Source organism: Agelaius phoeniceus, chromosome 7, assembly GCF_051311805.1.
Source record: "Agelaius phoeniceus isolate bAgePho1 chromosome 7, bAgePho1.hap1, whole genome shotgun sequence".
NCBI lineage: Eukaryota > Metazoa > Chordata > Aves > Passeriformes > Icteridae > Agelaius > Agelaius phoeniceus.
The window spans coordinates 45,679,680-45,702,693 of NC_135271.1; the positions used below are offsets into that span (position 1 = coordinate 45,679,680).

Below are 23,014 nucleotides of genomic sequence, written 5' to 3' on the forward strand. Positions count from 1 at the left end.
CTCTGGGCTAAAGTCAAGTTCCATTTCATCCTTTCTATTGTGTGCTGAAATAAACGTCTGCTGCAAAGCAAGGCACTCAAATCTAGGTTATTCCCTTACAGAACATGTAGATTCAGCAGCATGGCTTGATATTAATGACATCTGAATGGCTAAATCCCTGCAAAGTGGGGTAAAAGTTTGCTCCTAGGGATCCAGCAAACACACTTAAACCACTGAATTATCTTAATTCTAAAATAGCCTCCCAGCAGCACCACAGGGCCAGGATACACTCAGGGGTTATTTTGCTGTATCTGGAATTTTGAGGCTATTCCAGAGACATGAAGGCACAATGAAAAGCAGAGTTGGACAAACATGTGAAGGCTTGAGGTATAAAAGGATTAACAGATGCTAATGTTCTACATTTTTCTGCTGCAGTGATATAAGTACAGACAGCTCCCAGAGCAAAGCAGAAAGTGAAGGATTGCATGTAGGAGGGACAGAAAGACATGGCTATCATGGTGTGCTGCTGTAAATTTTGAAAAGAGGCAACTGTTGAACAGATGTTACCAGCATACAGAAGATTTAGTGTGCAGATGATTTGCAATTCACTGGTCCACTGAGGAAAAGTTATTTTTTTCCATCTAAAGTAAAATCTTTCCACTTTCCCAGAGAAATAAAATCTTTAAAATCACAAGGAATGATTGATAATATTTAAATTCAAGCTAAACCCCTCTTTAGCCTAAAATTAAACATTTTGTAAGCAGGAGGCACTGAGGCATTTTGTTTGCAAAGACGTTGAAAGGAAAAAAAAATTAAACTTTCAGAAAGATATAGCTCTTTTTCTCCAGGCTAAAGAGCTTGTCAGATTGTAAGTGAAATTAGGGTAGATCTTGCTGACGTGGGGAAAGTGTCACCGGTGCCATTTGAACCCCCTGTTACCCCAAAACACTCTCCCAAGGGCGCTCACAGCCTTGGGTTTGCTCCAAGGAGAATTATCCCTGTGTTTTTGTTTTCCTTATCTCCATTGCCTTCATTCACATGAAATGCTTTGTAGGATGAGCTCTTTTTTATTTTTTTATTTTATTTTTTTTTTATTCTGACTGTGAGACAGCCAGGTCCAAAATGCAAATCACCTCAAGCAAGGATGTCTAATTCTAATTTATCTCCCATACAGTACAAGCACCTCAATGAATACCTCCCCTAGATGCTCCTGCAAGATTTTTACATATTTCTTCAACATCCTGAGAGACAGCTGCCCTCACCACCATTTTGGACCTTTTGGGCTGCAGTTCTTCATGGTCCCAATGGAAATGTGTTGACTGACCTGCCACTGGGGCCTCAGTCACTGCCATGCTGAGGCAGGGCAGGCCTGACTCCAGTGGCCACAAGACCCAGTTAATTTCTGTGTTTCTCTCAAGCCCATTTCTTGGTATTTGTTGCTTATTCACCATGACTCCTGGCTGCAGAGAGCACATCAAAGTGGAATTTTTCCCTTTAATCAGGGACTGAAACCATTATCACTCTGATCATAGGATTGCAGTCTCCATATTTTCTTCTCAGACATTCTCTTGGAACGTGTCCCATCATTTAAAATCCTCTTCTAAGGCAGGACAAATTCCCTTTTCTCTTTCAAGGCAAACCTTTTCTTAGGAGATAGACCTTGTGGGTACATGCCAAGAATGACACAGATTTTTATACAGATTAAATCTTATTTGCAATAATGATTTGCAGTATTTTCACATCACCAAAGTCCTTTCCAAGATTCCTTACAACAGCAGGTTATTTTGGCTGTGATTACATGAGAAATGACAGTCTAGCTCTTTGCAAAAGCCTTTGCAAATAGTCATTAAGCTAAATCTCCTTTCCTCTGAGAGTGGGATGTAAAGAACTGACATGTCATCATATGAGTGTGCACGTGAAATAGGCAGAGGAGACTGCTTTTCACCCTTTTTAAAAGATAGGTGCATAACAACTATATTATATAGTTATTATATATCTATAGTAGCTAAAATAAGAGTTGTTTTCCTGCCAGGTCAAGCAGAAGTTGGACCTGGTAACAAACAATGTCAAGATTAAACATAATAAACAGACCAATTGATCACTTCTTCTGGCCCAAGTAAAATTAGCACTACAGCTGAGTTAACACCTCTTACACTGAGAGGGGGGAAAATCCCTGTCCACAGGGCAAAACCTTGCCAGAAGGAGAAAGAGAGGGATGCTCTGGGGACAGACTGCCTGTCCCTGCTGTGCTGAGCTCCAAGCTGAGCAGCAAGGAGCCACAGGACACCTGGGCACTGCAATGGGAGGTCAAAGCAAACAGGGCAGGGAAGGACTGGGGAAGGTCATTTAATGTCCCTGCATGCAACAGCACCCCCAGGGACTGTGACACACGAGGTAACTCTGTGAACTCTAGGGATGCTCAATTGCTGGTGTGTGTTCTTAGCAGAGAGCTTCTTTGGGGTCGTTTTGGGGTTTTTTGGGTTGTTTTGGCAAAGCACTTATCTCTCTGAGCAGCTCCCAGTGCTGGAGCTGTGCTCCTCATGGGAATATCTGCAGGTCCCTCTGAGGAGAGGATTCCAAGCATTCCCCTGCTGCTCTGCAGCAAGGGGGGCTTCTTCACACCCCTGTGTGTTTAGGGCTTGGCATGGATTTTCTGTGCTTGTTTTACTCTCTCCCTGCTAACAGCTTGCCCCTGAGTATTTGGATTCAGTAGCAAGTAAACAGAGTGAGATGCTATATGTTAATTGCAGCACGCTGATAAAAGTGAAAAGTATAAGCTCTTGGGGAGATTATTGCATATAAATAGGCCAAGGCAATGGCATGGAGAACCCAGCCAAGCAGCAGCTTCACCATTAAGATTTTATCTAAATGATCCAATGTTGTGAAGGAAGGAAAAAAAAAGCAGCAGAAGGCTGGGTAGCAAAATCAAACCACCTAAAAATCTGATTTCTGCTCATGCAGAGGTTTTGAATGTTGAGGTTTTTAGTATGTCTAGGAGGTGCTCAGGCTGTGGTGGTGCATCAGAACAGTTAATCTCTTGCTGGGGTGACTGTGTACATCTTGCTAGAGCAAACAAATATAAGTGGCAGGGGAAAGGACGTTGTTCCTTGACGCAGTTGTTCTCCTGACACTTCACACCGTGAAATACACTCCAATTTCCCACCAGAAAAGAAACTGAAATTATGAAGAGTAAGATTGACTGAAATGGATGGCAGTGTTTAAAAAATGTTAGCTGGTATTGATGTTTTGGAGGGAAAAAATGACTCCAGGAATGCTGGCCCGAGGAGGTGATGGATAGGGCTGCCACGAGGGCTGTGTCATGCTGGATAAGTCACTCCAGCCGTGTCAGGGGTGATCATTACTCCTGTGCTCCTTGTTTTCTGGGTGCCTGACTGACGACCCTGATATGCAGAAATACGAGGCACTTAAAGTTAGCTGCCTCTGGAATCTTGGTGTTGGAGCAGGCTGTGAGCTCCTGATGGAAATCTTTTTTGGTTTTTCCTCTGTTGGAAAGCGTTGGCTCGCCACAGCTGAGGTTTTCACAGAGTGTGTTTCTCCACTGAAGTTCTTGTTGTGTGATTTTCAGCACAGAATTGCTGGAGGGCAGAAAGGGAGAAAAGAAAAGGGAGAAAGCTCTGCACTTTGGCATAATCAAAGCACATGAGAAAACACAAAATGAGGGGCTTGGGCTCTGCTCTGGGTCTGCCTGAGCAAAACTTCCCAAATTAATGTCACTGTCTCCTGGGCTGATAGCTACTAGGGGGTTGTGGATGTGGGGAAAAGGGAGGAGAAAAGGATCTTTCTCCCTTTCCCTCTCTTTCTGTGTGCTTTGACTAAACATTTCAAAGGAATTTGTTTCATTTCAGTGTGAAAGAGTGGAAAAAAAGTCTTTGAGCTTTTCATGAAAGGGAAGAGCAGCTCTGTGCTTGCTCTGCTTTGGGCAGCTCTGGGTTCGGGGGTCAGACACCTCAGCAGATGGGACACACTCAGCCCCATTTCCCTGTCTCTGCAATTACAAATTAACAAAAACAATTAACTCCTTGTCCTGGAGATGCTGGTGAAGTCAGGATACCCCTCACCTCACACTTGCCTCTTACTTGACCAGTAATGCTGTAAGAAAAGAGAATTGGCTCTTATCATGCTGCAATTGGCTCTTAATAATCCAGCTTTTTCCCTGTTTCCTGAGGCAGGATTTAAGTTTGCTAAGCCATGCACCTGTGGGGTTTGCCCGCCCCCCTTCCTGTCCCAGGTGAAGGAATTTTGTGACCAATGATCACCAGACAAGGTGTCTCAGCACTTAAATCATGGCTATCCCCATTCCAGCCCTGCTCAGGCTGCTCTCCCTCTTTCTCCACCATCTGTGGCCATGAGGAATCGCCAGCTGTTGTCTCCCTGCTCCACATGTAAGAGGAATAACCATGGCCCCTTCCAGTGCTCCCTTCTCTGAGGTAAGCCCATTTCCTTTTCACTTTCCTTTCAGGTCATAATTCCAGGTCCCTCGTTAGCATTGCAGCTCGCTTTCTGAACTGCCTCTAATTTGTCCGGCTTTATTTCAGTAGGATGATCAAAATTAGTCACAGTGGTCCAGCTGTGGCCTCTCCAATCCGTGGGCACAGGTCTAATGAGTTGCTGTGTTTTATGTGCACTCTGCTCAGTAACAAATTCCAGTCTTAATTTTTCCTAATAACTTTGCAAGTTGCAAATCATTAGGAGGAACCTGCATGGAAGGCAATCTGGCTGGTTTGTAGCATCTCAAACCATCCTTTTTTTCCCACTTTTTCTTGTTAAGCACTGAATTTTTGCCTCTGTGTTTGCCCTTTGGATGTTAGAAGTTCTGTGTTCATTTTTGAAGGCAACTTTTGTTTCTAATGATTTGGTTTTTTACTCATGGTGGTATAGCCATTTTTAGCTCTTTCTCTCATTTTTGTGCCTTGTGTTCTTATTAAGGTTCTTGAAATAAACTGCTAAATATCTGATTGTAATGAAATGTCTCTGAGAAAAACGAAGCAAAAAAAGATTTTGAATGCATTTATGTTCCCTTTCTATTACCTGCTCTTTTCCCCTCTTAATGGCTCTGCACTACTTCCCTTTGCCTTTAACATTGATATTATTTTGCCTTCACCCTACAAAGGCTATGAAAGTAAATTAAACCCTACAAAGGCTATGAAAGTAAATTAATGACTGCAAATTAAGTACCCAGTTAGGCTTTTTCCTTCTTTATTATACTGTCTGGAAATAAATGGCATTTCCAAGATGGGTTTTGCTGCTTTGAGCAAGGCATGCATTAAAGCCACGTGCTCACAATAAGAGTGACATGAAATACTGGCTCACTGCTCTGTCATCTGTCCTGGCAGCTGCAGGAAGCACCAGTCCTCCAGAAATCAGGGCTTGGTGCTGCCACAGGGGCTGGATCACCATTTACAGGCACCAGGAGCAAATTGCAGAGGTGCAGTTTGGGGTTGCAGCTGCACTTTTGGGGTTTCCTGGTTGGTGAGAACTTCCCACCGTGACTTCATGTGTTGATAGAAGGAAGGGGAAATATTTGCTCTGCCTTTGTAGTGTCGTGTCAGGTTTTTTGGGGTGAAGGGAGTTTTGTGAACAATGATCTCCCAGGCAAGGTGTCTCAGCACTTAAATCATGGCTATCCCTATTCCAGCCCTGCTCAGGCTGCTCTCCCTCTTTCTCCACCATCTCTGGCCATGAGGAATACCCAGCTCTTGTCCTGTCAGCTTCTTCAGGGCCCTGAGTGCTTCCTTGCCTTGGAAGGAGTTGGGTCCTTCCCTCCTGCCTGGGATTGTACCTCCATCTGTCACTGTTCCATGTTTATCCACTGGAAAAGGACACAATAATGAATATTCTCTCAGGGAACAAATGCATTTGTAGCCATTCCCACTGCTGAGGTGGGTGGTGGGTGTCTGATTGTGCCAGGCAGTGCTGCTCTCTTCAGTGCTGGTACCAGGTCTCATGTGAGCATCTGTTTTGGGACTTGCATCTGCTCTGTTCTACCCAGAGGGAACAATTAAGGTGAGCTATGTTGTCTCTGAAGTGACCAGGACTTCCTGCAATAAGGCTGTTCTTACCTGGTGACCTGCAGCAAAATTAAGACCTTATTTTCTGCTGGAGAGGTGTGAACAACCACCAGAGTGAGTCCAGGCTTGACCTTGCTTTCCTCTCAAATACTTTTTCTTTTTTTTTCCTTGTACTTGTTTTTTTTTATTCTCTTGTCCAATCTGGCTGCTGGGGATTTTACTCACAGGCTGTCATCTGACCTTTCTGCCCACAACTGCAAAATTAATTAAACATGCCTCTCTCCATGCCTGCTCACTAAACAGACTGTCCATTCCAGCATCAGTGAGTGCAGCGTTCCCATCAATATTAACAGGAAATATCTGAATACAGGGCATGGCAATCCTGCACTCTGCCTGCTGTACAAACCAGCTCTCTGCACATCCTCTCCATGTCCTGTATGTGTAGCCTCTTGTCTCCTGTGTCCTTTTGACTTAATTTTAGTTTGCCCTCTGCTTTCCCCTCCATTACTGTGTTATACATGGGCAGTTGGCCGTGTGACTTAATCATATTGGTCTCCTCCTGCTGCTTTACCTCAATCATCTCCAACCTTTCTCCACTGAACTGACAAAGGGACTTTCTCCTGTGCCATGGAAAACATGAGCTAAGCCAATATGACAGAGCTGGGGTTCTGCATGCATAATTTCAATAACACCCCGTGGAACCAGTCACCACCGGGCTGAGCTCTTTTTAATGAAATCACCCTTGTTATCAGCCTGTTCTCATTCAGTTCTCACAGAAGGATTGCTCACAGCATGAGTCATGCCAGGCATTTCAGTGTCTCTCTCAGGAAAACCGTGAAGATAATAAAAAGGGGTAAGAGCAGAAAAAAAAAATTGGAAATGCAACACTTAGGAGCAGTGATGCTGTTGATAGTTTTCAGCCATTTTGCAGAACATTAAGAAGAAGAAAACCCAATCAAATGCCAAAAGTGACATTTTATTCATTGATTTTTTTTTTCTTTAGATTTATTTCTGGGCTTACATGCATCATTGTGCAACTTTGAAGTTCCATCTTTTTTTTTTTTCCATTTAAGGTTTTCTGCTCTCAGAACTCTCTTCTCCACAGAATAACAGAAAGCTCAGCAGGGCAGGAAAAGACACTCATTTAATCATGTGAGGTTGGGGCTGAGCCCCTGCCATGGCTCCAGGGAGGAGGTGCTGAGGCTGAAATGTGCCCTCCTGCACATCCCTAGGGAGCAGGGTGAGCTCTGTCTGTCTGGGGAGGTGGTTTCTGACCTCAATCCTCTCCTGTCCAAGCAAGGAAGGATCACACCACGCACAAGTGTGCACTGAGCTCATCTGTTGGTGGGTTTTTTTGCACACGTTTTCCTCCAAAAAATACTTTTTTTTTTCTTTTTTGCAAAGTCAGTTGGTGATATCTACATCATTATGAAGCTTTCCTGGCACTGCATCTGCTGATTGATGGCTGTGAAAATGCAACATATTTCATTTTCTTTTCCTGGACGTGAAGCCAGCTGCTAATGGTTTTCCCAGGGTGAAGCTGGCAGCTGCAGGATCAGGTCTGGGGCTCTGAAATGTACATTTGCAGGAGAGCCACCTGGGCTTTTGGCTGTTTCATTAGTGGTCATTACTGCTTGTGGAAAAGGATCTGAGCAGAGTGGGTGCTGAGCCTGGCTGTAAATTCTGGGGTTTGATTTGGGAAACCACAGCCATTAGTGTCGGGTGGAGGCGAGCTCAGTGATCTCAAAATCTTTCTGTCTGCAATTAAAACTTCCATCTCCTGTTTCCAGAACCATATTGAGTCCCATGGTTTAACAGTTCACATTTATTTACTTTTATTCATCTGCCTCTTCAAGTCAAATACAGAGACTAATGCACAAGAAGCACCCTTTTTATGTTAATTGTGAGTGCTTGCTGAGGGCTGGAGTGTGAATGCCAGAGCATCATTAAGATGAAACTGTGGCTCTCTGCAGACACCAGACAGCAATAAGTAATCTTCTCCTTCAGTTCTTGGGTAAAATTATTATCTAATTCACTCTAGAAAGAGGTGTTTTATTTCAACATGTCTATATTTAGTCTGACTTTCCTGTATTTAATACACAGCAAGGGACGAGGGACTTGTGGTGGTCTCCAAGGCCACCTGGGCTATGGGATTGTTGTTCTGTTGCTTCAAAACCCCTCTTTGGCTTTGAAAAAAATGGCTGGGATTGGTCCCTCCTAGACGTGTGTGTGTCACGTTCTTCAGGGAGGTGGAGGCAGGCAAACCACAGTGTTGGGATCTCTGCTGCTCAGAGTGACCCTGAGAAAAGCTGGAAAGTCTCTTTTCCCAGCCCGGCACTTGAAGAGAGTCAGGGCTCTTCATTTCTCGGTCTCAAGGTTGTTTATTGCATCTTATCTATAAAATTCTTTCTCCTGCCCTGCCGAGGTCCGCTCAGCAAGACAGGCAGAGGCACTCTGCCTGCCCCCGGGGCGGTGTTATGTCTTTATACTAAAAACTACATATACAATGTTTATCATCACTTCCCAATACCTATCACCTATGTTAGACAGTGAGCTTCTACTCTAGACCAGTCTGTAAGTGCCAACATCACAGCAGAAGATGGAGGCCAAGAAGAAGAAGGAGAAAGGCTGGATACGCCCAGTTCCCTCCATCTTGCATCGTGAACCGCAATTCCAGAAACCCCAAAATCTACTTTTTCACCTTGTGATAAATTGACTATCATTCTACTTAATTTGTCATGGCTTGCAGATCTTCATCTAAGGTTGGTAATTTGCTCCATGAGTCATAATCAAAACCACAGGTGTTTTGGGCTCTGTGCCAGGGCTTCTGAGCCCCCTGGCAGGGGCCTTGGCTGTCCTGGGTTCCAACACTACCGGAGCTGGCTGTTGCTCCCTAAGCTGGATTTTAAAAAGGCAGGCAGGAATTCTTATCTTTCCTAGAGAAAGATAGACTCACCTGGATGCCTGGGGGAAAAAAAAAAAATAAAGTAAAGCAGAGCTGTGAAGAGATTCCCCATCAGTTTTGTAAGCTGCTGTCAGGCAAGGAGCAGGAGGATCTGCATTTGCATTTCGTGGAGTGTTTCACAGCCACTTAAATGGGGAGGAACAAAGCAGGAATGATTGCTTGTGCTGCAGTTTCTGAGAGCAGCAAGAGGATTTCATAATCACACAAAATCACGCAAGCACAAATTTTGCATTGTTGGCCCCTGACAGAAGACTGACCTTGACAAACACTTGAACGATCTTAAATGGGAGAAATAGGTTCTATAAGCAGAAATACTGTAAATCAGAACCTGGCTTCCAGAGAGGAAAGTCCTGTTTGCTTGATTTCTAATCTAAATGATCAAGAAAAAGCATTCATAATTGTTGAGTGGTTGAGAAGTGGGCCCAGAGTGTGCATCCTTTTCTCCTGTGAGGCTCCTGGGTTGAATTCTCTCTCCTCAGTGAGTGCCACAGAGGCTTTAGATAAGGAACCTGTGAAGAATAGCTGAGCAGTGAAAGCTATTATCCTAAAGACTGGATATTTACTGGATTCCTGCTTTTTGCCTTTCTAGCTGAGTCACAGAATTTCCTTTGTTGCTGCACATTCATTTCCCGCCTTCCCCCAGCAAATCCCATTGAATTGAGCAGGCACATGTCTTATACACAGCTATCCAGAACCATCTCCAAAAACCCTTTTAAGTCCTGCTCACACACAAATGAGCCTTGAACACTCCCAGGGCAGAGCAGTACATTAGCAAGCCTGAGAATTAACAACAGAATTGGGTCAATAAAAAAAGGCTGTGCTATCTGATCACAAGGTGACTGCTCCCACTGCAACGTGAAAAGCAGCGCTGGAAATGCAGTAGGGCAACAGTTAAATTGGTGCCACTGTACAGAGCTCATTTGGATCCCTGCCTGCTTGTTCTGATTTGCACAAGCAGTGGGAAAGGCTATTAAGATAATCAGGAGAATGAAAAGCTTGCTTTTAAAGTATAGGTTGAAATTAATTTGCTTAGCCTAGCAAGAGGGAAAGCGAGGCTGCATTTTGTGTTGCTGATATGTGCATAGCAGGGAGGGGAACTTGGGTAGGGGAGAATGTGGTGAAAACATCTGCTTTCAGAGCAACATCTGTCAACATATTTGAGGTGGAAAACAGGGAATTTCTTTCTTTTGAAAGGTAAAGGTCTAGGTGATTTGAGCAAAATCTCTTTTTTCCAAGATGGATTTGACCCTTGCCTCTATAGCAAGGGACTTGACCCGAGCAAGGGCCATGGCATGGTTGGTTCAGGAGGAGCTTCTGTCCTGGCACTGGGGGAGCTCTGTGTGCTGGCATTGGCCAAATCCTCTCTTTTCTCTGTCTCAGAACTCAGAATGGGTGTGACAAAAACAAGCCCTCTGTGTGGCAGGCAAAAAACCAGAGATACCCCAGGTACACTGACTGGGAAAACAGGTCTCTCCTACCACCCTCTTTCTCTTGTGGCTATAATGCCTGAAAAAATTTCAGGAGACAAAAAGTGACCATGATGCAAGAATCTCTTCCCCCATTACTTATATATTAATAAGTATTTTTAATGAAAGGAAAATGTCTGCATATTGCTGCAAGCAGTGAAGCTGGAAGATTCTAGATCAGGGGATCACAGAGCTCTAAAAGTTTTGAAAATATATTCTTGCCCTCACCCACTGCAGATTTGATGGAATGCATGCAAACCATGTTATTGTTTACAATATTTCACTCTTCTGATGCAAGTATTTTGAAACCTGTTATCTATTTTGTTATTTTATCATCAGTTATTGAATTATTGGTGGGGGGAAGTTTATACATTCACCATCTTATCATAAATATCCTGGAATATAAAAATATCCGATTTTTACGCTCTTCCTATGAATAAATTAAGTTGGATTTATGAGGCTTATGGCCAGTTCTTCCTCTGTTCTTTGGAGGGCTTTGTGAATGTGCAATGAGAGCTCTTATTTCTTATTATGGAATTTTATAGTCAGCATGTAACTGGGTTAATATAAGAAGTATAAATAAGGATATGCATTTGCCTGTGAGATATTTGAATATGGAGAAGAGCATCTGAAGTTCAGGAAATATGAACTGAAGCACAGACTGTATATCTTACTCTGCAAATAGGAAGAGAAACTGTTTCAAGTGCTGAAAAAAGAATGGAGTGTGTGGGAATTGTCCCCTAGGAAAGGTAAAAAAGCCATTGGATTTTTATTTTTTTTTTAAGCCATCATGCCCTACTCTCCAACTACATTTTAGCAAACAGCCTCAGATGCTGCAATTGCTCCCTCTCACCTGCTGCTCTCCTGCACAGTTTCACAAAGTGAAAGGAAAGGCACTGAGAGCAAGAGAAGCTGGAAAGGATTAACAGCCAGGCTGCTTTGCCTTCCAATAGCTCCTCTTCTCTTTGGTCTACAGGAGCTTGGGTGGTGTTAGCTCATGCAGCCTGAGACCCAGACAATAACCCCATCCTAATTTTAAATAAATAGAGACACACAAAATGCTCTTTTTAGTAAAGAACACAGGCTAAATCCTGTGATTCTCTCTCCTGTGCCTGAGCAAAAATTATCCTCACTCATCCCTGCTCTGTGTTGTTGTCCTTGCCACAGCTGAACTCTGCTTGAGCAGCAGCAGCTCCAGAGGGATGCAGGCCATGTCCATGCACACAAAGGAGGGATGGGGATGGAGCCAGCACAGCTGTGCCTGAAGAGACAGCAGCTGGACAGGACTGGGGTGGCCACCAAAAGAGACAACAGCTGGAAAACAACAACAAAAAAATGTCTTAAAGGAGGCACAGACAAGCTGGCCTAAGTGAGAGGAGCAGGTGCTGGGTCTGGAGGGGCAACATTGCCTGGGAAAGGAGCAGAATGGGAGATGGGAAGGAGAAAGGAGAGTTTGTGCTTCACACAGGTTGGGGGAAAAGCCATTCCAGCAGCTCTGCAGCCTCTGGGCTGTGGCAGTAACAGGCCATGGGGAAGGGGCTTGGCACAAGTGGCATTTCTGGTTTCCCTTCAAAGCAGAAAGTCAGGGGGAAGGCAGCAGGAGGCTGCTGCTCCCAAAGGAGCAGATTTCCTTCTGCTGCCAGCAGGATTGGCTGTGGCTGTCTGTAGCAATGGCACAGCCACAGCTTCATGGACAGGCTGACTCTAAACTCAGTGTTTTGGAGTAGGGGTTCACTGCTCTTTGTGCAGTACTGTAGATGAGAACCTTTGTACTCCTTTCAGTGTTAAAAGGCCCATTTTCCTTTAGCCCTAAAAGTGAGAGTGCAACAGGTATTCTAAGCATAATGGGCACTTTATTCAAAAGGTTAAAAATCACTCTCCTCTAAAGGAAAATGGTGATTTCCCACTGTGCCTCAGTGCTGTACCCATCTTTGCTGCTCTGGGGTGTCAGAGGGAGAGCCAGGCAATTGTGCTATGTTCTGCTTTGCTGTGAAATACAGTCAGATTAATGAATCTGGGGTCCCTCGAGATTTGCATAATTTATATCCATGACTTGCTGTTTAAAGTGTTTTACAAAGTCAGGAAATAAATTGTAGTTTTTCTAAAAATATCATAATTAAAAATTGACTTGTACTAAATATTGGCTCCAGGAACGTGTATGAAGTTCAAGTATGATGGATTGTTTTGCTCACTGAAAACTATAAAAAACCAGGAGAGACTTATGATGATAAAAAGTACCTTTTTTAGGTGGTTACATTATCAATCTTTATATTGAGCCAAATGCTGCTTGCATTTCTCCTGTGCATATTTTATTGACTTCATTGTGACCCATTGGGAAAGGACAGAAATATTTGTATTACAGTGAAGAAATATTGTCACATACAAAATCAAACTGTGTTCTTTAACCAAATATAAAATTTCAGAAGACAGAAATGCCTTTAATATGACTTAATCACTCCATATTCTGGCAACCTGCAATAAATTTTCTGCTGTAAAAACAGAAGGGGAATTTTCTTGCCTTCCTTTGCCTTAGCAATACAGATATCAAGATGATGAATGTTATTTTTTCAATAGGTTGATTCAGGAGAAAAAAATGTAAAACTATGCAAAGGGGAATCTGTGACATGTAAGGCTGATCTCAATGTTTTTTTAATGAAAATGAGTTTGAGGACAGCTGTTACAATGAAAAAATGAGCCAAACTCTGTTCACTGTATGGCTGTTCTGTTCCCAGTGAAAATCAGTGGAGCTGGACAGGACCAAGAGCCTTGAATTTCCCATGGTATTGCATGTTAAATAACACGAGTTTAAAATTAGACACACACTCTTCTATTTTCATGTGCTATCAAACCAAGACTCAATTGTTTGAGCAGGGTACAGAGACATGCAAAAGAACTGCTAAAAATGTAAAGTTCCACCTTGCTGCCATGATTAAGTTTTTTACAGAAAGGGTGATAAAGCACTGGAATGGTTTCCCTGGGGAGGTGGTGGAGTCCCCATCCCTGGGTGTGTTTAACAAAGCCTGGATGTGGCACTGGGTGCCAGGGTTTAGCTGAGGTCTTGGGGCTGGGTTGGACTCAATGATCTTGGAGGTCTCTTCCAACCTGGTCATTCTTTGATTAGAGATGCAGCAAGAAATGTTTTCCTACCCTTTTCCCCTGGAATGAGATGCTGGGAGAGACAAAATATCCAAGAGATTTGAGCAGGAGCTGGAGAACAGCAGGTGGGATGAGCAGGGCAGGAAGGAAGCAGAGCCCCTGGACAGGGATGGGAGGCACAGCAGCACCAAAACCTTCTGCTAAAGCTCCTCTCACAGCCCTTGGCTTGAGCAGAGTGACTTGGGCACACAAATGTCTCCTGATCAAGCACTGGAATGGTTTCCCTGGGGAGATGGTGGAGTCCCCATCCCTGGGTGTGTTTAAAACAGACTGGATGTGGCACTGGGTGCCAGGGTTTAATTGGGGTCTTGGGGCTGGGTTGGACTCAGTCTTGGAGGTCTCTTCCAACCTGGTCATTCTGCGATTAGAGATGAATCATGAGATGTTTTCCTACAGTTCATGTAGGAAAAAGGATGCTGGGAGAGACAAAATATCCAAGGAAAAGATTTGAGCAGGAGCTGGAGAACAACAGGTGGGATGAGGCAGGCTCTGGGCAGGGCAGGAAGGAAGCAGAGCCCCTGGACAGGGATGGGTGAAAACCTTCTGCTAAAGCTCCTCTCAGCCCTTGGCTTGATCAGAGTGACTTGGGCACACAAATGTCTCCTGATCAAGCACTGGAATGGTTTCCCTGGGGAGGTGGTGGAGTCCCCATGCCTGGGTGTGTTTAACAAAGCCTGGATGTGGCACTGGGGGCCAGGGTTTAGCTGAGGGGTTGGGGCTGGGTTGGCCTCCATGATCCTGAAGGTCTCTCCCAACCTGGGCATTCTGTGAATTCTGTTTGTATGGGCCACAGTGTGAGACTGCAGGGGCAGGGCAGGGCTGGCTGGAGGCTCCTGGAGCACAGCCAGGAGCTCTCTCCTGCTGGATTTACTGCTCAGCAAGCTCTGCCTCAGTCATGGAATAGAATGGCCAGGCAAAAGGGAGGGAGGCGTCCATCCTTCTGGTGCACTCTCATGATATAAATAAGCTTGAAATGAGTTTTGATCTCTATGTCAGATATCTGTGAAAATAAAAATTAAATTCTCCTCAACAGCTGCTTTTTCTCCCATTTTGCTGCCCAATTCTTGTCTGTTTCACTGCCTTACCTCACTGAGAGCCCTGAGAGGAGCCAAAACAGAATGTGACTCTCTTTAAATAACAGCACTGAGATGTGACCGTGTTCACAGGGGCCTCAGGTTGAGGGAAGAGACGAGGATCTGACTCCATGTTTCAGAAGGCTTGATTTATTATTTTATGATATATATTGCATTAAAACTATACTAAAAGAATAGAAGAAAGGATTTTCTCAGAAGGCTGGCTAAGAATACAATAAGAAGGAATGATAACAAAGGTTTGTGGCTCGGACTCTCTGTCTGAGCCAGCTGGGCTGTGATTGGCCATTAATTAAAAACAACTAACATGGGCCAATCAAAGATCTACTTGTTGCATTCTACAGCAGCCGATAACCAATGCTTACATTTTGCTCTTGAGGCTTCTCAGCTTCCCAGGAGGAAAAATCCTAAAGAAAAGATTTTTCATAAAAGATGCCTGCAACACTGAGATCATGAGGCAAATATGGGCAGAGCTGTGTAAAAACTGCTTGGTGATGAGCACATGATGAAAGTGGTCCCTTGAAGCCAGGAGGCTGATTTTGGGCAGTGGCTGTCCCACAGGTGCTGTTCTGCTGCTTGGTGCTGTCTGTGACTGCCAGCTCACGTTCCTCCCCTGCTCCACTTGGGTTTCAGATCAACAATCACACACTGATAAGTTTCCTGGGCCTTCATTTTCCAGTTCCCTGAATTATGGGCTAGTGGCAAAATCACAAAGATAAAATCTTCCAGATGCCTTATCTGCGTCTCAGAAGTAAATAACATGCTGGGTTTACTCTTGAACTCTCTCACAAAATGCATCACTAGGGGTCACCAGAAAGAAGCAAAACTTTTGTTATTTAACGTGGAATGCCTATGAATTTATACAGTGGTTTTCAGCTAATCTTTTAGAGAAGGTAATTTAGTCTTCAAAAAGCAAGACAAATTATTTTTCTACAGACAACAGGTATTTCCTGCTAATGAAAATGCCATTGTAGAAGGCCTGCATTAAAAAAAGAGAGTGAAAAAAAGAAAGGCTTGTGTGCAATTCCCCACTCCCATAATTGCATGCTGATACTGAATGGACACTGTGGTTTGAAATCTTACTCCAAGCTAAAATAAAATGTTTGCCTTTCTGGTTTGGTAACCTGTGTCAGAATGCTGACTAATTTAGCAGTCTGAATTTTAATTTTTCAGCTGGGCTTTAACCAAGCAGCAATGATTTGATTCTGATAAAAACTTACTACAATACCTTTATGTTCAACATTGTAGAAATACAGATTACAGCTTTTCAGAATTTGTTCCAGCTCTTTGCTTGCAAATCTTAGAAAATATATCATGTGAGGTGATGAGGACTTACCCAAGGACAGTCTGCTGAGGTCAAAAGATTCATATTTTGGGATATTTTGGGAGAAAAGAGCAAAGATAACATGGGTGGAGTTCAGTGGAGATTTGAGAAGGAATGAAGAGAAGAACAATGAAATGATGCCAAGCCAAATTCTTGGTGCTGAACAGAGGCAAAGTTTATCTGTGAACATTCAGCCAATGGCCAGTTTGGCTTTAACAAACATTAGGAACAAGTCAAGGGATCAATCTCTTTTTGAAATAGATCTATTTCTGCGTTTTTCCAATGGCTTGATGCCTGTTACAGGAGAGGCCAGTGTTTCTGGGGGTGTTTGGATGTGCTGAGAACAGAGATCTGTCTGTGCTGCCATCAGTGAACATTCATGCAAGTTCTCCCACGCTTTGTCTTGTCCTCCTTCAGTTTGGGTAGAAATGACATTCTTTCCTCCTCCCTCCTTGAATGTATATATTTTACAGCTAATGAAAAAGCTCAGGAAATATAACTGTCCCTTGTATTGATTTTGCTTTTATGTAGTGCCTTTTCCCCAAATGGATGCCAGAAGGCACTCTTAAAATCAAACTACATAGAACAATAATTTCTACCAGAATGGAAAAACATGGCAGCAGCTTAACAGAGCACTTTAGTGCTAGGCAACACTTTAGGAAATGAAGGTGGCTTTAAAGAGCAGGAATAAGCTCGTGGCCTTGAAGAAGTTATTGGAAATGAATAAAGAGCAAGATCAAGAGCAGCCTCTGTAATCCACAGCTGCCCACTCTGGATGCAGGGAATATATTTCCAGCCCCTTGCTCGGAGCCTCTGATATTAGGAGAGGGGTATTCCCAAGAATATCTTATAGGCTGAAATGTTATTTAAGTTATGAGGGCTCTTAAGATGTCAGATTTCAGCTCATGTCACAAATAAGCCCAGAGCCCCCAGCCCTTCACACAGAAATTGCTCCAATATATCCCTGCCTGCTGTGTGCCTGCTGCCCCAGCTCCAGGACCCTTCCAGAACCTCCCAAATGATGGGGTCCTGTGCCTTAAGTGAAATGATGCTTTTGTAAAGTAGAAATCAGGTTCTCTTTATCCCTTTGTCTTCATGCAAAATATCTAGTTGCCTTATGTCTTCCCTGAAGCATAAAACAATAGGGGAGTGCAGGGTAGTCCATGGCTTTCTTTTGGCATAAAAGGGCCTCTGATTAAAAAAAGAAGTTGAAAATTGGTGTGTTAAAGCATTGCTTCCCAAGCACAAATGAACATAAATCACTCCTTTCTGCATTGCTGGGGACTCACAAACGAGTATCATTACTAAAATTGAAATGTATTGCCCCTTTTATTCAGCTTGTTTATTCTTCTAAAAAAAAAAAAAAAAAGTATGTTCTGGTTAGAGCTGGTCAGGAATTTCAAGTGTTGTTTATTTTACATGCTGTTAATGAAACTTTTTTTATAGAAATTTGAAGGCAAATTTCGTTGTTGGTGAAGGTTTTATGCTAGGAAAGGAAGAATTTGAAGGTTCATGCACTTGGGCATAAGGTTTTGACCAAAATAACATGTATTGATCAGTCCATCTACTCCTCTAACTATGCCAGAACTGCTTTATTATTATTTTTTATAAATAGCATATTTACATTATGCCATAGAATGATTGAAGCTGCTGTCCATCACAGGTATTTATACCTTTACTGAACACGTGGGACACTGACACCAAAGCCCTCAGTTTGAGATGTATTTAATTGCTAATAGAAAGTGAAGCAGTTCAGATAAGATCTTCTCTGTGGCATAATCGACAGAGCAGCTCTGAGGGCACCTGTCTGTGACAGGAGAGATTGATCCAACTCCTGTATCCTAAAACACAACCTCTTTCCTGTCAGCAGTGATCACCCAAATATCACTTAACACTTTGGGCTTCTACTGGCTATGTCTCAGTGGGAAAACATTAACATTTCCAAATGTTTGCACTTGTGAAAGCAATCAGAAGAAAAGCTCTCTGTGTGGACCAGCAGTGGTTGCTCCTGCTGAAGTAGGAGCTCTTTGGGCAGTCACCTAACCTGTAATAATGCAGATAATCACACTGAGAAGCTGGGCTGGAACAGCAGCGATGGAATTCAGAGGCAAACCCCCCTTAATGGGTGGATTTGTGATTTGTGAGGTTTAATTTTTGTGACTGTAATTTTTCTTGCAGCATTTCTGCAGCACTAATTGCTGTGATTATTGCATGAGGCAGGGATAACTCTGGAGGCCAGAGGGATATTTCCTGTGTTGAGGTCACACATGGGGCCACCTGTGCCACCTTTTTTAGGACTGCAGTATTTTAGTCCCATACTCATTGAAAACAACATAAAGTTGTCTTCTAAAGGTCTTTAGAAATAAAACCTGATGCTACCACAAACCCCAGATTTTTTTGTTTCCAGAGCTGATTGTTTTCCAGCTAACCAGGTACTTAGGGTTGCTGCCTCCAGCTTTTTCTTCTGCCTTCTTCCAACACAGTTTTTTGCCCTTGTGAGGGTTTCTGTGCCTTGGGAGCAGAGTGGGGCTGACCAAGGACAGCTCTCCAGGTCCCCTCACATCCTTCCAGCACCTCATGGGAGTGCTTGGTATTCTCAGGAGGAAAGCTGCAAGCTCAGATCTAAGAGAGGAGATGAAGTTGCTTGGAAAAAAGCAGATGGATAAGATTGTCAGAGGTGCATTAATGAGAGAAAGTGTCTCCACACCCATGCAGAGTAGAGGTAATAGCAAACAGAACAAGAAATCTTCATGGATAGCAGACTTTAGGAAGCAGCAGGAATAACTGTGGGGGATTTTCATGATTAAGATATCAGTTGTTGGGGAAAGGCAGAGAAGCAGCGAGGGACTGGGGTGGGCAGGAAGCAGATTTATGATTTATGTCAGAGCTGTTTGCACTGTGAGGCAGCAATCATGTCAGGAGGAGCAAGGAGATGTGAAATTCCTCTGGGAGATGCAAGGGCTGTGCAGGGATCACCTGCAGCCCCAGCCCAGCTGTCCTGAGCACATCAGTGCTGAGAGCCCAGTGCCTTCAACCAGGACAGGGGCTGAGTGAAACCTCACCCTGAGCACACCCAGCACTGAGAAATTCCATGTGCTGTGGGCCCCCAAGGGAATGGCCAAGCTTCCTTGCTCTGAGGGGCACGAATGAGCCCTGGGAGGGCGGATGCTGAGCCCACAGGCCATGGCACAGCCTGTCCTGCCCCTGAGCCCACACCCAGCGAGGGCAGGGGGAGCCAAGGGCATCCTTGCTGCAGCCTGGGAAGGCTCTGAGCCACTCCAGCTTCCCCAGGGAGTTTAGGCTGCATGATCAACTGGAAAAAACTAAACCTGGCAAAAGACTGAAAATTGTCGGAAACTGGAGGGTTTGTGTATTTAACAGTTGTGAGTTAAAGGATAATATGGCAGAAAAGGATAGTATGGGAGATATGGGATAATATCTCCCATATTAAAGGATAATATGGGAGCAAGGATAATACGGGAGAAAAGGAGCCCAAATGCTCCAGGAAGTTTATGGGATGTGGGTGTCTGGCACTCACAAGGCTCCGTTGGATGCAAAAACTTCTGGGATGGTTCTGGGATAGCTAAGGGAAAAGGATAGATTTCTTTGCCCTTTACCCTGCTTTATGCATGTTCAGAAAATCAAATATCCATGTATTTTAGCATTTGAAGAGGGAGTTGCAGGTACAGTGGGATAGGAAATGGCCTTCTCTTCATTTTCCTTCTATTTCTCCCAGAAGAAAACCAACAAATTAATTAGATTTCATCCTGTTTATGTCTTTGTTGCCAGCTTTAATCTTAACATCTAATAGAAAAAACAGAGCAAATGGCTTTGTGAATTTTTATATATTTTTTCCTCTAGTCCATTAAGAAAAGAGCTGATGATAAGGTAGCCTGAGTGAATCAAAGCATCTGTGCTGTGCTGTTGAGGGAGGCTGAGTCACAGACAATGAGTTTTATAGCAAGCCTACAGTTGATTATAAAGTAAATAACTGGGGGAAAGGGAAAAAGAAGATTAAAGTAATTTCTGAATCATGTTTGTGAATTGGTCTGATCTGGTACCTGGACCAGATCAACAAATAACACATCTGATGGATGCAGTGAAGTCTAATATGCTAATTCTGAAGAAATTTTTGATTATTAAGTTATGACTAACAAAACATTAGCTTAGGTGTTGAATAAGCCACTGCCTCAATTTTACCTTCCTTTGCTCTTTATACAGACCTGCAGGTGATATCAGGATATCAATGAGATAAAACTCCATGAAAAGTTTGCATGATGGTCAAACATGAGCAAAAATACAATTTCAAATGGAGATGAGAAGGAAGAAAGTGTTGACATAAGACACGCTCCTTTCTGTGGAGGAATTGTCTCGTTCAGATCCCAAGTAATTTTTCATATTTACCATTAAACTCATTAGAGAGCTATTCAAGAACTTCTGAGAACCCTCTTGTCTTTGTATCATCTTCTAGATTTATTTTTGTTCCACAGGCTTTTGCCTTCTGAGACGAATTGAACATAAATTAATCAGCCATTTAAAAAGTGGAGAGAAAGGCTGGGGGATGTTGTGCATCTTCTTATTAGAATGAGGAGGAGGCCACGTTGGGGCACCCTCCAGTTTTGTATTCCAGATACCTAGCAAGGAAGTTTTTCTATCTGTGGGCAAAAATAACATTTGGACAAGTTCTCCCTTCCAGATAAAATTGCAGAACTCAGAGGTGAAGGTTTTTTTGTTTGTTGTTTGCTTGGGTTTTGTTTTGTATTTTTTGTTTGTTTGTTTTGTTTTATTTTGTTTTTCAGGAGGTTTTTTTTTTTTTTGTTTTGGTTTGGTTTTTTTAATGGCTTAGTGGTAAACCACTGGGCTAAAAGAGTACTGGGCTGCCAGGGAAATATTTGGATGCATTTTGAGATCACTTGAAGATTTTCTTTGGGTACCTTTCTTGCTCTTGCTTTTTTTTGTTTGTTTTTAATAATCATGGTTAAGCTTCTATTAACCAAATTCATAGTGATAAAGTTGACCAGTATGTGCATATAAATGATGGGATGTGATTGGGAATACCTGCTTTAAATTTAACTATTTCCCAAAGTTCTGATGACAGAGATTTCACAGGCAGGGGGAAGAGCAGTGGCTACTGAAATGATTAACAAATACTTCAGGAGGGGGCATTTACTGAAGCAGTCAGCACACAAAGCTGCCAAGGGACAGCTGAGTTGTAAAACACTTCAGCTACCACAGGACATGCATTACATTATTGTGGCAAGCAGATAATTTGCTACCCAGCTTTGGGAAGCTGCTTTGTAGAAAAAAAAAATAAAAATAGGGGAATAAGCAAACTCGTTCTCAATCGATGAATTAATATAAAACCAGCAAAAGGAGCAGAGCAGACTACTACAATCCCTCAGCTATATTAGGCAATCAATTTTTTTCTCTTTCAATATGTAGAATATTCCCTGGCGGCTCCCTGTGGATGCCATGCAGTGTGAACACAGCAATCAAAGTAATAGACGTCAGAATAATCAAAATAAGATGTGTCAGAAAGAAGCAAATGAGTACATACTCTCATTAAGTAAATCTCCTAAGAGCTTAACATAGAAAACTCTTCCCAGAAAAGCTGCACAAACAATTGCCTGCACTAACACATGGCTCTATTGCTGTTTCAGAGACAGATAAAAATATTCTTCAATCTAATCCGTGTTTTTTCAGATTTCACCATAAGTAATCTCTACCTGAGGCAAAACACATAATGTAGCTGTCACAGTGACATTAATAAAGGTCATAACTAAAGGTAAAATATACTACTTCAGAAAAACTTCAAAATCATTAAACAAGCAGTGTGCTGCAAACCATGTTAAGGACAAGACCCATTTCTGCAGTGGACTGGCAATGTCCAACACCAAACTTCCATCTGTTAGGTGACAAGATGCTTCATCCAGCTAGCAAGTACCAAAAAAGTCAGTGCAAATCTTCCAGGGAAACAATTTTTTAGACAAAATCAGTAATCTGGATGCCTTGAGGACTTATCCCAGCAAAAAAAAAAAAAAAAAAAAAAAAAATCAAAGAGATGCAGTACAAACCCAGTCCAAAATCAACAAAATGGTACTTCCACAATGTTCCCAGCCTTTTGAGGCAGCAAGCCTATGGCACAAAAAAAAGGGAGGAAATGTATCTGGAGGAAAGAACCATTTCCAAAGCCTGAATTATTTTAATACATCACAGAAGTGGTCTAGGAAGGAGTAGGAACAATTGGAAAATAAATTCTGTCTCTAATAAAGCTAATTCAGGATTAACTTCTCCCTCTGCTCTCCTACTATATTTCTATGATAAAGAACTTAGAGCATTTTGGGAGGCAAATGGATCGTTTCTCATGGAAAACAAAGGGAATTTGGGGGGAATTTCAAGGACTGGCCACCTAAAACCTGTTAAGCAGACTAGAACCTACCAGAAATACTTCGTGCCCCCTTGAGTTTGAGCCCCATTTGACTTAGGCTTTGCAGGGAGGGTGGCGAGGGGCCGAGCGTTTTTATTGCCCTCAAATTTACAGGATCTTGTGCCGCTTCTGAGCCGTGCCAGAGCTGATGGGGCTGGGCTGTGACTCCTGGGACCCCTCTCAGCCTCACCAGAGGGTTTTCCTCATGACCTTGAGGCAGTGCAGGTATCAGTGAGGCAGAGGGATGGTGCTCCCTCTCTGCAGTGATCTGTCTTGTCAGCTCAGCAGCAAACACGGATTTGTCTCGGCTCCTATCGATTGCCGGGGGAGCTGGATGCGCACAATGCTTCCTCAGCTTTGGCATCCTGAGACAAAATAACTTTGAGGAACTGGACCATTAAAGGAAACATTGTGGCCATGGATGTCCTATACTGTTATGAGCAGTGTCTAATAAATTGATTCTCAATTTTAGCACAGGGCAGAGCAGTAAATAGCTGCTAAGGGGTTTAAACAGCTTACACGTTTGGCAGGATCATGGGAAATAGGCAAATCCTTGGGAGGTGCAGCTGAAAGGCAG

General features: G+C 43.1%; 1 protein-coding gene across 1 annotated transcript in view; it reads right to left on the reverse strand.

The window, feature by feature from the left end:
- Positions 1-22,801, reverse strand: part of LOC129122742 (von Willebrand factor D and EGF domain-containing protein-like) — a 168,123-nt gene extending 145,322 nt beyond the window's left edge. The window contains 1 exon segment of the mRNA XM_077181864.1: positions 22,450-22,801. Coding sequence (XP_077037979.1) covers positions 22,450-22,801 — 352 coding nt within the window.
- Positions 22,802-23,014: the final 213 nt, after the last annotated feature.